Source organism: Eschscholzia californica, unplaced genomic scaffold, assembly GCF_041429995.1.
Source record: "Eschscholzia californica isolate CP2 unplaced genomic scaffold, dmEscCali1.0.p SCAF_2, whole genome shotgun sequence".
Classification (NCBI taxonomy): Eukaryota; Viridiplantae; Streptophyta; class Magnoliopsida; order Ranunculales; family Papaveraceae; genus Eschscholzia; species Eschscholzia californica.
Window position 1 is genome coordinate 11,389,582 of NW_028238309.1, and position 17,911 is coordinate 11,407,492.

The following is a 17,911-nucleotide window of genomic DNA, read 5'->3' on the forward strand; positions in this document are numbered from 1 at the left end:
AAGGATGAATTTAACACATAAGTGTTATTCATCAACCAAGAGTCATATGAGATATGATCAGTAAGGAGTTACTCACCCAGGAGGGTGAAGTTAAGGGCAGTGCCAAAGTACGCTTAGCTTCACAGGAATGGGGTCTTGGAATCGTATTATTCATAGGGGGACGGTTTTCATTGAATAATATGGCAAAAAGTGTTTTTGCGTAAACATTGAATGTAGTACTTAGCAAAATCCTTATTTTGTTTCTGTAGAGTAGAGATGGCAAATAGGATTAGTTCACGTTTAGATAGAGATCTATACGACTTTCTAGATTGGGAAGAAGATCAGAGAAGAGTTCTCGATGCTTCACAGAAAGAAAGCGTAATAGAGCTACCAGAAAGGGAAGTGGAAGTCGGTGCCTATGTTATAGAGGTCAATTTGGCAGATATAGCTGACTCTCCCTCATGGGTATATGATACCGGATGTGGAGCTCATATAATTTCAGAATTAGATGAGCTCAAGGAGGTCAGGTATCTGACAAAGAGCGAGATGGTTCTACGAGTCGCAAACAAGGCAAGAGTTGCTGCTGTGGCTGTAGGAACTTTCGAGCTCAGTTTAGAGACTGGGTTGATATTAGTGCTACGTAATTGCTATTACGTACCGACTATATCGAGGAACATCATCTCTGCGTCGGTGTTAGACAAAGAGGGATATCACGCTATAATAAAGGACAAGAGTTGTTCTTTATACAAGGGTGAGATGTTCTACACCAGTGCTAAGCTGCGTAATGGTCTTTATATTGTGAACATAGAAGACGAAATCCTGAACATAGACACGAAACGGCTTCGTACTCATGATTCTAACCAAAGTTATCTCTGGCATTGTCGTTTGGGTCACATTAACATGAAACGCATGCAGAAGCTTCATGCAGATGGACTTCTGGGATCGTGTGATTTGGAATCGTACGATACATGTGAGCCATGCTTAGTGGGCAAGATGACAAGATCGTCCTTCAAGGGGAAAGGAGATCGGGTGAGTGAACCCTTAGGACTGATACATACGGATGTATGCGGACCTATGAGTACACTCGCGAGAGGTAACTATGGCTACTTCATAACGTTCACTGATGACTTCACTAGATATGGTTACGTGTATCTAATGAGGCATAAGTCGGAATCGTTTGAAGTGTTCAAACAATTCCAGAATGAAGTGGAGAATCAGCTTGGCAAGAAAATAAAAGCCATTCGATCGGATCGAGGTGGTGAGTATTTGAGTCAAGAGTTTGAGGATCATCTTCGGAGTTGTGGAATAGTTTCACAACTCACTCCTCCAGGAACACCGCAGATGAACGGTGTGTCCGAGAGGAGGAATCGAACATTGATGGACATGGTTCGATCGATGATGAACTTAGCCGATCTTCCTAACACTTTCTGGGGGTATGCTCTAGAAACGGCTGCTTTCACACTTAACCGAGCTCCGTCAAAAGCTGTAGAAAAGACGCCACATGAGATGTGGACTGGAAAGGTTCCAAAGTTGTCTTTTCTCAAAGTCTGGGGTTGCGATGTTTATGTAAAGCGTTTACAAGGAGATAAACTAGCACCAAGATCAGACAAGTGTCTCTTCGTCGGTTATCCGAAAGAGACAAAGGGGTATTACTTCTACAATCCGTCAGAGAACAAAGTGTTTGTTGCTCGTGATGGTGTCTTCCTTGAAAAGGAGTTCCTTTCCAAGAAGACAAGTGGGAGAAATATAGAGATCGAAGAGGTTCGATCTGAGCAACAAACTGGCACCGTTGCACCGATGTCAGAAGTCGCGATTCCTAACTATTATGAGCCGATAGAAGAGGAAAGAGGGGATGAGATGGTAGATCTCGGAGATCCTCCCGCGCAAAGCGAATGTGATTCGCAGGAGAACCCTCAAGGAGTTGAGAGTGTCTCACCTGTTGTTCAAGCCCCGCGTAGGTCCGCAAGGCTGATTGAGTTGTCTCAACGACAAGAGTTGTTGTTGGTAGAGGATAACGAACCCAACACCTACGAAGAAGCTATGACGAGCCCAGACTCCGAAAAATGGCTGGGAGCCATGAAATCCGAAATGGAATCCATGTCTGAGAATCAAGTTTGGAACTTGGTTGATTTGCCCGATGGAGTAAAACCCATAGGATGCAAATGGATTTTCAAGATGAAAACAGACAAGGATGGAAACGTGAGCGTTTTCAAAGCTAGACTGGTGGCAAAAGGTTACAGACAAGTCCAGGGTATAGACTACGAAGAAACCTTTTCCCCTGTCGCGATGCTTAAGTCCATTAGGATTATTCTAGCAATTGCAGCTCATTATGATTATGAGATTTGGCAAATGGATGTCAAAACCGCCTTCCTGAACGGTAAACTGGAAGAGGATGTGTACATGACACAGCCTGAGGGTTTTGAGGATTCCGGGAATGCTGGAAAGGTTTGCAAGCTTCAAAGGTCCATCTACGGGTTGAAGCAAGCAAGTCGGAGCTGGAATCTTCGATTCAACGAGAAAATCAAAGAGTTTGGTTTTCTGAAGAATGAAGAGGAATCTTGTGTATACAAGAAGGTTAGTGGGAGCAACCTAGTTTTCTTGGTCCTGTATGTGGATGACATACTGATCGTTGGAAATGACATTCCTATGCTTGACTCCGTGAAAGAGTGGCTTAGGAAGTGTTTTTCAATGAAAGACCTAGGAGATGCAGAATACATATTGGGCATCAAGATCTATAGAGATAGATCGAGGAGGATGATTGGACTTAGTCAAGAGACTTATATAGATAAGGTTCTTGGGAGGTTCAAGATGGAAGACTCTAAGAGAGGATTCCTACCCATGACACATGGTACGATGCTTAGCAAGACTCAGTGTCCCCGAGATCCTGATGAGCTAGCACACATGAAGAAGGTGCCTTATGCTTCGGCAATAGGATCTATCATGTACGCCATGGTCTGCACTCGCCCAGACGTCTCATATGCTTTGAGTATGTGTAGTCGTTACCAATCTAATCCAGGGGAGAAACACTGGACCGCAGCCAAAAATATCCTGAAGTACTTGAGAAGGACTAAGGATCACTTCTTGGTGTATGGCGGGAAAGACGAACTAATCGTGGAAGGCCATGTGGATGCGAGCTTCCAAACGGACAGAGATGATTTCCGATCGCAGTCGGGTTATGTCTTTTGTCTAAACGGAGGAGCAGTAAGCTGGAAGAGCTCAAAGCAGACTACTGTAGCAGACTCTACCACAGAAGCAGAATACCTTGCCGCTTCGGAAGCAGCGAAGGAAGGAGTTTGGATAAAGAAGTTTATCTCCGAACTTGGTGTAGTTCCTAGCATAGAAAATGGGGTTACTCTGTATTGTGACAACAATGGAGCTATCGCCCAGGCTAAGGAACCAAGGGCGCACCAGAAATCCAAACATATCCTAAGGAAGTACCACGTGATTAGGGAAATCACTGAGCGAAAGGATGTGGTCATTTGCAAAGTCGATACGGACGACAACGTTGCCGATCCGTTAACTAAAACACTGCCTCAGCCCAAGTATGAGAGTCATAGAAGGGGCATAGGTATAAAGCGCATCGATGAATGGCTTTAGGTTGTAATTGGATTAATGAAAAGGGGTTTTCATGTAATCAATTAGCTACATTCAATAAAAAGAAATAAAGGAGTTTATTTCTGTCGTTAAATAATGGTTTAGTGTTTAATGACGGTCCAAAATAATGAGGAATTCCAGGTAGGTTTATCAGATACGTGATCTGGTAAATGGAACCCTACTAAGTGAACATGGAATAGATTCATTATTGAGTCCCTAGTCCAGGTCATTGCATGGACAACAATGACTCAAGAAGACTAGCATGGGAATTGACTGATAGCGCAGTTCCATGGGCTATAGGAATATGGTATTTAAGTCAATTACATGGATGTAGATTGGGGAATCTACATTGGATTAACCCAAAGATGAGAGTTTTTTCAAGAAGTTGAAAAAGGCGTCACAAACTCTCATAGGCAAGATTGGAGAGATTCCGTAAACATGAGTGCTCCACTCATCTTATGTAAGGAATGTCGAGCTTTGGTACTGTCAAACGCCGCGCCGTAAAAGGAGGTTATAAAGGCAGCATACTGGGGGAGACAGGATAGACATGAAGTTAAGTGGGAGTACAAGACTGGATGATGTCCTCCTATTAAGTTAGGAATAAGTATCTCCGGGCCACTTGAGGAGAAGCAACTGTGAAATGTGTGGCCGCACTCAAATGGATTAAGAGTTAATCATTTGAATTGACAGTTGTTCTCTGGATCAAGAAAGTCTGAAACGTGTGACGTATCAGATGGGATACTAAGCGACATGGGAATCGAGCATTGCACTTGTTCTAAGTACAAGTGGGAGACTGAAGGATTTATCCGTTCGGTCTGAAGGAGATGTCCTTCCGAAGGAGTGTCCTTCGACCAAGGTGGCAATGCGATCAATTTGTCAGTTAGGATAACGATGACCACACGTAAAGATCATCCAGTCCGGTCCAATTAGGGGTCGTAATGCTTTGCTAGAAGCCAACTACGATCATCGGATCAAGGAGTTGATTCGAGGCTAACATAGACCGGATCCTACAACGGGTTACACATAAGAGTGGTAACTTGATCGGAGAGATTTGGCTAGACGGGAACTGGCTAAAGTTGGATGGGATTCAACTGGAAAGGCCGAAAGGGTCCGAATGGAGATTCGGGACAAGATAGAGGAAGGCTCTTTGGGCCGGCCATGAGATGGCCGACCAGAGTAAGTGGGCCGGCCATATAAGGCCCATAGTGGGCTGCCCTGGCCGGCCACACTTAAGGGGATTATCAAAATACCCCAAAAAGGGTATTTTGGTAATTATATTTTCTGTGACCCAGAAAATAGAAAACCTAATCTGAATGAGATTCTAATTAGGGTTTGTCTATATATTGGGTCAGTTGAGAACAGAAAAGGTGTGGATTTTTCTCTAAGGAAAATTATACAGCTCTCTCTCTCTCTGAATATACAGCTATTGGAGAGAGAGGAATATAGAGAAAAAGTTCCCATTCTATCAATCTAGTCAAGGAAGAAGAGTTCTTCTCAACCTTCTACTAAGTCCTAGCAGTCTGAAAGGAAGGGAGATCAAGTCTATTCACTCGGTGTCTCAAGTAGAGGAGCTACAGTTGGAGCTCTCGATCTTTGCATGCGATTGGAATGGTTCGAGGGAAAAACGCGTTAAGGTATTTATCCCTCTCTAGTTCATTGATTAGTTTATGCATATAGGTCCTGGGCAATCTAGTGTTAAACATGAGATGTTTGAGATTCCGCTTACAACACTAGGTAGTGTATAGGATACACCAAAACCCTACAGAGATTAGGTCAGAGCAAAAGGCGCATGACGTCGGTGAAGATGACGGTGATGATGAGAAAATGAACCACAATGAGAATAGTTGTAGCAACAGCATTAGTAGTAACATTAGCTTTGATGAGAAAAAAGATGAAGATTTCTTAAACACAACTCCAAGCAAGAGATATCATCAAGTTCTTAACAAAGTTGAAGATGTAGAAGAGAGTTGTGATCATTTCATGTCACAAGAAGAGCTTGAATCACTCTTAACACTTGAGAACAACACAAGTAACATAGCTTGGGAGAAGACTTCCTCAGATTCAAATGGGTCTGAATTTAATCAAACTACTAATATTACTACCTCATTCAACGAAGAGACCGATTCGATCTTGAGAAATGGCTCTTTGATGAAATAACAGGAGAACCATTGTTTTGAGGATCTCACTTCTTCTTGTAACTCTTCATCTCTGTTTCTCTCTTTCTATCTTAAAGAAGTACTTTAATATATGGGATCCTCTTCACAAAGTGAATGCTAGAAATCTAGGGCTTCTTCATGGATGTGTCTCAAATTAATAAAAAGATTCCTTATGTAATGGGCAAGGGTACTAACCTACCCATTTCAGTATATGATGGGTTCCTTTTTATGTTAATTAAATAATCGAAGTGACACAGAAAATGGGTATTGAATGCATACTAATATTTCGTCAAAAATAATCGAAGTGACACAGAAAATTCATTTGGTCTATCTTATAATGTTGTGGAATATGCATTCAGGAACTTAAAAGGTGATTGGAGACTTATATTTAAAGGAAGGGAAGGATGCAAAGTAATCTAAAATTTAAAAAGTATTAGTCCCACATTGTGTATTTATAATTACAAAGTGTTTGGAATCTTTTACTTAAAGAAAGGAAAGAAAGGTTTGTAACTAAAATTGTTAGCCCCACATCTGTTAGTTAGAATTAGAGAGGGTTGATAGTTTTTATATAAGGATGGGAGGCTTCTTAAAGATATAAGTTAAATATTTTTTCCTATAAAACACCCGAGCCTGTCCGGCCCGAGCCCGATGGAGCCCGCTCGGGCAGGCGGGCGGGCTCGGACGGGTTACGGGCCTTCAATTTGTTGTTTCTGTCCGGCCCGATCCGCCCGCCAATTAGTCGCGGGCTAGACAATGTAGTGCCCGATCCGTCCGAGCCCGGTTATATTATGTCCGAGCCCGTCCGAACCCGCCCGATTCCCACCCCTATGCGTAAGTGCTAGTGGAAGGCGTCCAGGTTCGGTTCATGTACCTAAAAGAATGTTAACACTCAAAAATTGATGTGGGCCCTTCCCCCCACCCTAAAAATCACCATTTCCTCTCTCTCTGTACTACTCTCTGTCTCTATCTCTCTCTATTTCCTTGAATTTGGTTTGAAATTTGATGGAAATAAGAAGGAAGAAATCTGAAACTCTCGCTACTTCCTTCTCATTTCTTCAATTTCTACTCTGTTAATATGATCTATGGTATCAAGAGTCGAAAACCTAAAACCACTTTCTTCTTCCAGTGTGATTTCCACTGTTTTAGATGGCCTGTGTTTTGAGAATTAGGTGATTTCCCCCTTTCTGCAATTTTCTTTTTCTGATTTCGTTTCGATGGATGGAAATGGGAATCTTGTTATTCGTAGACTCTACGGATGGAAATCTTGAGGTGGTTTTAGTGAATTTAATGGCGGTTTTGGTATTATTTTAAGTCCACCTCATTTCCCTCTCCACCACACATCTCTCTCCATGTCAACCCTCTCTCTCTCCACATCACCTCTCTTTCCAACTCACCTCTCTCTCTCCAACTCACCCCTCTCTCTCTCTCCAACTCACCTTCATCTTCTCCGATTGAAGTCGCCGGCGAGTTGGAAAAAGAGGTGATGTGGAGAGAGAGTTGACATGGAGAGAGATGTGTGGTGGAGAGGGAAATGAGGTGGAATTAAGATTTTATTTTTATTTTTAATTTTGAAAAAGGATTTAAAGGAAGGGTAGTTAGGACAATTACATAAAAAAGGGGCCCATATTTGAATTTACAGAATTTTAGGGGCCATATTTGAAGCTGGTCACAAAGTAGGGGCCATATAGGAATTAACTCTTTTATTTTTATGATTTGTTATTATGAAGATTTAGGGTTTAATAAATCATATATGTAATCGGGTAGGTGATAATCTAGGGTTTAATCTCCTTTTGAAGACTTGTTATCATTAATTTGTTATTAGATTTGTTATTATGAAGATTTAGGGTTTAATCTAGGGTTTAATAAATCAGATTTGTTAGTAAGAAAATTAGGGTTTAATATCGTTTTGAATCTTTTGATAGTCTAGGTTTTCCTAAATTTGTAATTTAGGGTTTCATTTGGACCCTATGATAATCTAGGGTTTCATAAATAGGTTAACTAGTAATTTTTATTTTTCTTAAAATAAGTAAATTACCTGAGCCCGTTCGGCCCGAGTCCGGTGGAGCTCGCTCGTGCAGGCGGGCTCGGACGGGCTACGGGCTTTAATATGGTGACTTATGTCCGGCCCGATCCGCCCGGCAACTTGACGTGGGCTAGGCATACGCGTGCCCAAACCCGCCCGAGTCCGGCTATATTATGCCCGAGCCCGTCCGAACCCGCCCGATTCCCACCCCTACCTTTGGTGCAGTGGTTGGACACCCCTCTCAAGCTTATGAGGTCGTCTGATTGAGTCTCGGTGGAAGCAGTTTGTTATCAAAATTTATTCCATGTAATGTAGGCTATAAATAATGTAATAATTTGTCGGACTTTAAGGCTCTTTGTTGTTGGACTTTAAGTCTCTTCCTGGTTTAAAATTGTTGGAATCGGTACCTAGCTCAAAAGTAGCTGGACCGGTTTTTGGTTAATTTGATATACCTATATTCGTTAGAATCTCGAGCAAGACGTCTCGTTGGATTCGTCTCGTCGAGCTCTTGAATTTAGACTCAAATTTTGTCCAAATCCGATTCCGTATGAGTGAGTTATTACAAAATTCATTTGGTATGGGTACCATTAACTCAAAATCGGGATTTTGAGTTAGTACCACATTTATGAAAGAGGAAATGGTTTATTTCTTTTTATAGAACCTTCCATATATTTATGGTATGTTCTTTAGAATAGAAAGGTGACTCACGTGGTTTGCACCACGCACGCGCACGCGCGGCATGGGCGAATGGGCGTTTAGGGCGCATTGGGCGCTTTTGAGGCGCCCGCACGCACTTTGCACTTCGCACGTACGCGAGGAGCGATTGGAGCCTTGGATTTTACGATCATAGATATGATCTGACGGTCAGTATATTTGGCGCTCTTTAAGATAGATCCGTTGATGATCTAACAGTGGGCGTTCAATGCGCGAGATCTTAATAGATCCGTTAAGATCTGACGGTCAACATGGCACCCGAAAACCAACAGACAAATATGACTGTTGGGAAGCATCCATTCTTTTCTAAGGCACCTGTCTGAAGTGTCACCAATACTTCTATAAATACCAAACAGAATCCAGCAAACAAAACACGAAAATTTTTAGCATTCAAAGTTAAGAGCATTTAGAGTTTAAGAAGTCAATTCATCTGTCGTTCTTACTGCTTGTTCTAAGTTCGCACGCTTTCAGAGAAACGAAGTACTCTTGTCGTCATACTGAAAGGTACAGCCGTTGTATCCCGGGAGACAAACATCTTACTGGTTTTAGTACTAATACCAGGGTGTTCACTGTCTTAAGGAAAGAGACAACTCGACTCGGCTTTCTCTCTCTAAATCTTTTATTTAATCCTTGTTTTTAAAAAATATTGTTTTCCTTTTAATCTGTTTAAGATACAATATTAATTTTTTTTTTAGAAATAAAATTATCTCTGAATCTATTTCAGAAAGACACTCTAAAGTGTATCCCTGTTTTAATACTGAATAAAGACAGGAAGATCAGATTCTTGGTTTTTCATAATACCAGACGAACAACAAAAATTAGATCGTAGTCTCATTCTCAAGAAAAAATAAATTCTCCATCATTCTCTCTTCTTCAAAGAGGGGACTCAGATTAAAACTTTCAAAAGGTAGGTGATAAAATAAAAAGTTCCGTCATAGAGCAGGAGCCCAAACGAGAATTAGCCTTCTTTTTCTTGCTGTTCATACAACACTACAGTATGGAGTATTGCCATACATGTAGACCAAAGAGAGGACTAATATCATGATTCAAATCTTGAAAAATTATAGTATGAAGTAAATATTTATCTTCATCAAAAAAAAAAAAGTAAATATTTGGAATTCAAGAGGGCCCTGGCCCCCTTTTAGGCACATGGGAGGACTATGTTCATGAACCTTCTTAATTTTAACCTACCTGATTTATTAGGTGAACTTCTCCAAAATGTTTCAATTTTAGCACCTACATGAGGTTTCAAAAGAATAAACAGTTTTGGACCTACTACCTTATTTATACATTGATTTAGACCTTTACCAATAGTCATTTGTCATTGAAAACTTAAAGAAAGCTACATACACATTATATACACTCTCAATCTAATTACTATTATATTTTTTATTTTGATTATTCGGAAGAGGGGCAAAGAGGGAAGGTTCGCAAGCTTACACCAAAAGATATTACGTAAAACAATACACTTTATTATGTTTATTTTTGTTAATAGCTTTTTTTCGAATCTTCAAGACGCGAGTTTGGGATATACCTCATGATTGAATACTTAGAATTAAAGAAGTAAAATATTATTGCTAAGACAAACATTAGTCCTTACTATTGGAGTTTGATATGTATTTAACCTAAATCAATTTGTTATGGATTTAGGGCACTCCAGTATAGTATAGAGGCACCTCCTTCATATGATTAAATCATTAACACTTCGCTTACACAATGTGTCTGTTCTCTAATAGCCCTCTTCAATCTGATATGAGTCTGCTACATAAATCAGTTTGCTCCTTAATGAGACCGTCAGCGAGCAGGTTGTTTAGAAATTGAGATATATTGAAGAGTGTTTTGCAACTGAAACCAAACCTCTAACAAAGTGATAGTCGACTTCAATATGTTTGGTCCATGCATGAAAGATAGGTTTGAGGCGAGGCTCTTGGTTCCCAAATTATCACCAAACAATGCTACATCAGAGAAGGTTCCAAAGTAATAGATTACGCAAAAATCTGATTGCTCTGTTAAGAGGCTCAAGACAAGATTAGTCGCCAAGGATTTTCACCAAAAAGATTGTTTATATTAATAGACTTTTTATATGAACCAAGAGACCAAGTCTGGTTCTTTTGTAAGGCCGAGAACTCTTCTTCCACGGCCGTGCACCATCGAGGAGATCTGGATGTTGTTTTGAAGGTTGACAACTCTGATACCGCAATAGAATTAAACAAGTAAATATTTATTGATAAACAAACTACTAGTCTTTATAATTAGAGTTTGATATGTATCCATAGTCTAAACTAAAACAGAGAGGTTTGTCATAAGGAGAGACACTAGAGAGAGTGGTTGTTCACTAAGGAATGCTTTTAGTTAATAACAAACTAACTTTAGTAAATACCTTATAACCTTATAAGGACACTCCAATATAGTATATAGATACCTCCTCCATAGATCATATAAGTAAATTACTATCACTTTTTTTTTTTTTTTTACTTACAACTCTGTTGAACCGTATTGTGGGAGTCTTTTGTCACCTCTTTGCAGGGTTGAGTTCTCAGATACCTTCGTGTCGCTTGAAGGAAGTGATGACGTACCCGAGGTAGTTCTCCTTTCTGTAAAGCGTGGCTTGGTCACCTCTTTGTTGGAGTGAACCTGACGTGTTAAGACACCCGCCTTGATGAGAGCCACGTGTTGATGGTCGTTTGGTGTATAACATTTGATGAGTGCATATCTTCTGACACTGACAGATCATCTGACAGATAAAGGTTCGTGTATGAGAAATGGATCGTTGACGCTTTCTGACCTTCCACGTCACATTGTTATGTTCAGGTTGTTCTGAGCTTGAAAGGATCGAGCTCATTTCGGTTGACCACTCTGTTCCGGGCCTCTGACCAGATCAGGACTCAGGTTGGGAAAATTTCATCTCTGATCCACCTTCGCACTTGCTTTGAGGCAGCACGGGGCTCAAGGTGCCAAGTTGGTTTCCACAGACCTACCTCACTGTTCCGCGACCCAAAATAGAGCTCTTACTAAAGCCAGTTTAGTTCTCCCTTTTGCCTTATCTCTTAAGCCAGAACAGGATTTCAGACATCTAGGAGACTCATGTCAACCTTCCATATCAAGGTTTAGTTGGCAAGGTTCCATCTAATTCACACCCGTGATGGCTTTGACGAGTATCATTTTGTATTAGTTTGGGTCACTTTGTTGACGTATTAACTTGGTCAAAGCTGACCAATATCTGGCTCAACAAAAAATATTTTGAAAATTTAGGTGGTTCTTAAAGACAAAAAAATATATAACTTGAGTCATTAAGGGTCTTTTTGATACGTGAAAAAATAGGGTTAGAATAGTCATTTTCACAAGAAAACTATTTCTTATGGTGAAAAAAGTGGAGAAAAGTTTTAAAATTTTACAATAAAATAGGTGATAAAAGTGATTTCTCACCTTCCCCCTAATTGGCACGATTTCACTCCTCTTTCCCACGTAACTCTATCTCTCTGAAACCCTCTCTTTCGCTCCCTAAACTCTTTCCCACGTTAACTTTACCAAACGGAGCCTAAGTGAATTTAGAAATTCCAATTAAAAAAGAAAAAAAAGTATCCCTAAATAAACATTTGTGAGGAAAGGAAATGTTAAATTGGGAAAAACAATGCACAAATATCAAATTTTTTTTTTTTTGAATTATTTAGCGTGTGTCTCGAACTCTTGACCTTTAGGTGGAAAATTATATCTCTTACCACTCTAAGGTTGTTGACCAAATGTCAAAAATTTAGTTATAATAAGACATACTATTATTAATTAGATTGAAAAAAAACAGTACTCCAGTTTAGCGGTCACTGACGAGTAGGTTGCGTAAGTCCTAGTGGAAGGCGTCCAGGTTCGGTTCATGTACCTAAAAGAATGTTAATACACTGAAAAATTGATGTGGGCCCTTCCCCCCACCCTAAAAATCACCATTTCCTCTCTCTCTACTACTCTCCTCTGTCTCTCTCTCTCTCTATTTCCTTGAATTTGGTTTGAAATTTGATGGAAATAAGAAGGAAGAAATCTGAAACTCTCGCTACTTCCTTCTCATTTCCTCAATTTGTTCTCTGTTAATATGATCTGTCGTATCAAAATTCGAAAACCCAAAACCACTTTCTTCTTTCAGTGTGATTTCCACTGTTTTAGATGGCCTGTGTTTTGAGAAATTAGGCGATTTCCCCCCTTTCTGCAATTTTCTTTTCTGATTTCGTTTCGATGGATGGAAAGGGGAATCTTGTTATTCGTAGACTCTACGGATGGAAAGCTTGAAGTGGTTTAAGTGAATTTAATGGCGGTTTTGGTATTATTCTGGAAGTTTGATGATCAAATTACTGAGACCGCCAAAATCAATAGCTGTTCTGGAATTAGGGCAAGGTGAAAGGATAAGATCTGGAGGTGGGTTTTATTGGAAACCTAATTTATCTGGTACTTTCTTTCACTGTTCTTTTTTTCGGATTTTCACTGTGAATTTTATTACAGTATTAAATTCATTTTCTGGGTTGATAAATTTAAGTAAAATGGGAGACAAACACTAGTGAGAAAGAGGAAATGAATCATTTTTAGTTCATTGGGATATCTGATTTACTATTATGTGAGATTATGAAATTACCAAATGTTTTATCCCTATTCATGGGGTTTAGTCTTATAATTTAATATAGTTTATGGATCTTGGAGCTTAATTTCTCTCATTATCTCTCTCAGCTTAAGAATGTTTCAGAGGATTTAATTATCTTCTTTTTTGTGTTGTAGGGTTTTGATTCAATCTTTTGGGGTTTATCAAATGGATTGAAGAAAAGGAATGCAGTACTCAGATGCAATGTTAAAAGTAATTGTTGTTGGATTGTTGATTTCCTCCTTACTATTATCTGTTTCGGCCATCGACAATAGCTTTCCTCGTTGTAATTGTGATGAAGATGAAGGATTCTGGAGTGTGGAAAACATTTTACAATGTCAAAAAGCCAGTGACTTTTTGATTGCTGTCGCGTACTTCTCAATACCGATTGAACTGCTTTACTTCCTTAGTTGCTCCAATGTTCCCTTCAAATGGGTACTCTCTCAGTTCATTGCCTTCATTGTTCTTTGTGGATTAACTCATTTGCTCAATGGATGGACTTATGCCCCACACACATTTCAGTTGATGCTTGCACTTACAATCTTCAAATTTCTAACGGCTCTTGTTTCATGTGCGACGGCAATTACACTTATAACTCTCATCCCTTTGCTTCTTAAAATAAAGGTGAGAGAACTCTTCTTGAAGAAGAAAGCTTGGGAGCTTGATCGGGAAGTTGAGATGATGAAACAACAAAAGGAAACAAGTTTGCATGTTCGAATGCTTACTCGAGAGATTCGAAAGTCACTTGATAGGCATACTATCTTGTATACTACCTTGGTTGAGTTATCTAAGACATTGGACCTTCAAAACTGTGCGGTTTGGATGCCTAATGAGGGCAAGACAGAGATGAATCTGACCCATGAATTACACGGTAGAGATCCGTCGAGTGTAGCCCCTGCGATCCCAACTAGTGATCTAGATGTAAGGGAGATCAAAGAAAACAAGGGCGTTAAGATATTGAAGTCCATTTCTGCTCTTGGAATGGCTAGTAGTGGTGGAAATGGTGAACCAGGTGCCGTGGCTGCAATTAGAATGCCAATGTTGAGAGTTTCAAACTTCAAAGGAGGAACTCCAGAACTAATTCAAGCATGTTATGCTATTCTCGTCTTGGTTCTTCCAAATGAAGAAGTTAGATTTTGGACCTATAATGAACTGGAAATTATTGAAGTGGTTGCTGATCAAGTAGCTGTAGCTCTTTCTCACGCTGCTGTATTGGAAGAATCTCAATTGATGAGAGAGACACTCGAAGAGCAAAACCATGCTTTGCTACAAGCAAGGAAAGATGCAATGATGGCAAGCCAAGCAAGGAGTTCATTTCAGAGAGTAATGAGTCATGGAATGAGGAGACCAATGCACTCAATCTCGGGTCTACTTTCAATGTTACAACAAGAAAATATCGAAAGTGAACAGAAGATAATTGTCGACTCTATGGTGAAAACTAGTAGTGTTCTTTCGACTTTGATAGATGATGTAATGGAGATCTCAGATAAGGATAGGGGTAAACCTCCGTTAGAGTTGAGATCATTCGGGCTACGTTCAATGATGAAAGAAGCAGCTTGCCTTGCAAATGGCTTATGTGTCGGTAGAGGACTGGGTTTCAAGGTAGAGGTTGAGGGTAAACTTCCTGATCGGGTTATTGGTGATGAAAAACGGATTTTTCAGGTTATACTTCATATGGTTGGGAATCTATTGAATGGGTCCGATGGAGGAAAGTTTGTAACTTTTCGGGTTTGTCCAGTGAGGGGAAGTGAAGGTTGGAATGATCAGAGATGGGCAGTTTGGAGACCAGGATCTTCTGATGGATATACGTACATAAAGCTTGAAATTGGGATAAATGATGACGGTACTTTAGTCCCAACAGAGAGCTCGATTTCATCTTTGCCACAATTTGGTCGAAAAATCAATAGCAGCGAGGGACTTGAGGGAAGCTTGAGCTTTAGTGTCTGCAAGAAACTCGTGCGGGTAAGAATGCTCAATCTCATACATATATATGCATGTTCTTCATTTACTCGTACTTTATGGTGGAAATGGTTGATAGCTACTTCCTTGATCCTATTAATGGAATCATGGAAAGAAATCCTCAACTTCAATTATTGTTTTGTTTTTTGCATCAAATTGATCAGATTTCTAAAATCTAGTTTTCAGTAAAATCAATGATTGGCCATCTCTCTCTTTCACTATTTTTGGATACCTGTCTTGAAATTAATGAAAACATGAAAGATTTATATGTTGCATGGACTATAAAATAAAGCATGTTCTTGTGTTTTACAAATTAAAAACCGAGTGGAATGTTCATTAAATAGTTCACATGTTGGATGATGAATGTAATATTTTCTTTCAGTAGCTAAATCACATTACAATATTCTGAACTTAAACTCTTGTTAGAATGGGTAGCAGAAGATAAAATTACTTGTTTCTAGCTAAGCTTCAGATTCTCCCGCCGACTTCTTCTGATAATTAAAGTTTGGCTCAACTAATGTGCAGATGATGCAAGGAAACATCTGGGTGATTCCAAACTCTAATGGATTAATCCAAAGCATGGCCATTATCCTGAGGTTTCAACTTCAATCATCTATAGGAAGTACTAGCTTTGAACCCGGAACGTATGTAGAACCTCTTTCAAACTCTCTATTTAGAGGTCTGCAAGTGATATTAGGCGACAACGATGGTATTAACAGAGCCGTCACATGTAAACAACTCGAAAAGCTAGGATGTAACGTGACTGCTGTTTCGTCGGGACTTGACTGTTTGAATTCTCTAGGCATGCCGGGTACTTCATTCCATATGGTTCTTTTAGATCTCCACATGCCCGAAATGGATGGATTCGAAGTTGCAATCAGAATTAGAAAATTCAGAAGTCGAAATTGGCCACTGATTATAGCTCTAACAACAAGTACAGATGAAGATTTGTCAGAGAAATGTTTGAAGGCAGGAATCAATGGCATAATTCGAAAACCAGTTCTCTTATCAGGAATAGCAGAAGAACTCCGCCGGGTTTTACAACAAGCAAACAAAGGATTGTGAAAATCCAATCGGACCAGGTTAGATTTCAAAATTTTTCTCTAATACTAAGTAGTGTGCAGCCTTTTTTTCCTGACAATATTTCGGGGGGTTTTATATCGGTTATGGAATAAACAAAGAGCGGTAGTGAACCCTTTCAAAGATCCAGTGATGGAAAAATCACTTTTACATTAGAATCAAAATGGTATACAAAAATTAGCTCTCTTTTCTTGGTTAGTTTCTGATTTAAGCTTCTATAGGTGCAGTATATAAACACTATTTGATCAAATACAGTTTACATATCTGGCAAAAGAAATATCAGTTTCTTAAGATTCTGATTGTAGAAAAAACCTGAATGTAATAATCCACGCGTTCTGGAAATTGCCCAGAGACTTGAGTATATCCGAATACGTGAGTGCTCAATCTCAGTAAGGGGTGAGGTCTTTTGGGTGTCCACGTCGTGTAAAATTTAGTCGATTTTTTTTCAGTATGAGGAATAGATATTTGGTTCATGTTAAATTATCTTGTTCTATTGTCGGACATGGGATGGAGAGGAGCCCGAGTTATAATCATCAGCAATCTGGAAGATCAAACTTGCATAAACCTATCACCAATTGAAATAATTTGTGCTATATAATGAATGACCCGAAACACAGCGCGCTCAAAGCTCGTTCTGTCCGTCGTTAGTATGATACAATCAGATAATTTTGTGCTTTGTTCATGATATTTTACTTCGCCCGGGCAGAGCCCCTCTAATGGCCTTTGATATAAACTGACCGGAATGCCTGAGCCTGAACTAGAGGTACCCATGGGCGTCCGAGCCTGACCTGGTTCTTACCCATACTGAGTAATCTATCAGTAGTCTAGTGGATCTTAGATGTAGAGTGTGATTAAACAAATGATTTAATAGAATCACATCTATTTGCAGATGATTGCTTGCTTTATGCTGGTCAGTTACCACATGGGAGTTGTAGATTTGATAGTCTTGTTCTCTCAAATTAGAAAAAGAATGACTCTTTAATTATTTCTGGTTAGAGCATCTGAGATTTGAAAGTAAGAATTTTAAGGGAAATTTTAAAAGGCCCCCCCCCCCCCCCCCCTTTTGTTAAAAGGCCTCCCCGCTAAAAGCGCCTCTCATTATAACCCATTTGGTTATAGGGCCCCCTCTACAAAAGAGCACCTCCTTCATCAATATTTGACCTAACGGCAAAGTTAACGCCGTTAGGTCAAACTTAACCCAAGACCGGTGATGTGGACCACGCCACATCATCATCTTCTCCGGCAGGGTCGCCGGCCGGCCAAACTTCCGGCCGGCGACCTTCAAATTTTTTTTTTTTTTTTTTCTCTCCTCTCTCTCTCTCTAAGAACTCCGGCGAAGGGTTCCTTCGCCGGAGTTCTTAGAGAGAGAGGAGAGAAAGAAAAAAAAAAAAAAAATAATTTTGGTTTGAAGGTCGCCGGCCGGAAATTTGGCCGGCCGGCGACCTTGCCGGAGAAGGTGATGATGTGGCGTGGTCAAATGATGTGGGTGAAATACACACTTAAAGGGGGTTTTTTTCACCCATTCAAAGAGGGGGCCCTTTAACCAAGCCAAGTCAAACGTGTTTTACCAAGTCAACGAAACTATGGGGAGGCCTTTTAACAAAAACGGGGAGGCCTTTTAAAATCTCCCGAATTTTAAATAGAATGATTGAAAATCACATCAATTCCAAAGGGCCCTCCATTGATTTTCTGAGCAAGCATCTAGTACAATCTTCAACAAAAAAAAAGAAGAAGAAGCATGTAGTACAAAAAAAATCCTATCGTAGGGCCTATGGGTGGATGGTAACA

The 17,911-nt window shown here is 39.9% G+C and overlaps 1 protein-coding gene across 12 annotated transcripts; it reads left to right on the forward strand.

Moving 5' to 3' along the window:
* The first annotated feature begins 6,629 nt into the window (after window positions 1–6,629).
* LOC147556200 (protein EIN4-like) lies at window positions 6,630–17,134 on the forward strand. 12 transcript variants are annotated; one of them, XM_086664010.1, is made up of 5 exons: window positions 6,630–7,007; window positions 12,753–12,897; window positions 13,222–15,046; window positions 15,569–16,125; window positions 17,013–17,134. In XM_086664010.1, the coding sequence occupies exons 3-4, from the start codon at window positions 13,271–13,273 to the stop codon at window positions 16,106–16,108; spliced, it is 2,316 nt and encodes a 771-aa protein (XP_086520136.1). In that variant the 5' UTR covers window positions 6,630–7,007; window positions 12,753–12,897; window positions 13,222–13,270; the 3' UTR covers window positions 16,109–16,125; window positions 17,013–17,134. The 12 variants fall into 12 exon arrangements, with proteins under 12 accessions (XP_086520136.1, XP_086520142.1, XP_086520140.1 ...); XM_086664016.1 differs by lacking the exon at window positions 17,013–17,134 and adding an exon at window positions 16,379–16,603 and having other exon boundaries at window positions 6,631–7,007; window positions 12,753–12,867; XM_086664007.1 differs by having other exon boundaries at window positions 6,679–6,898; window positions 12,643–12,897.
* Window positions 17,135–17,911: the final 777 nt, after the last annotated feature.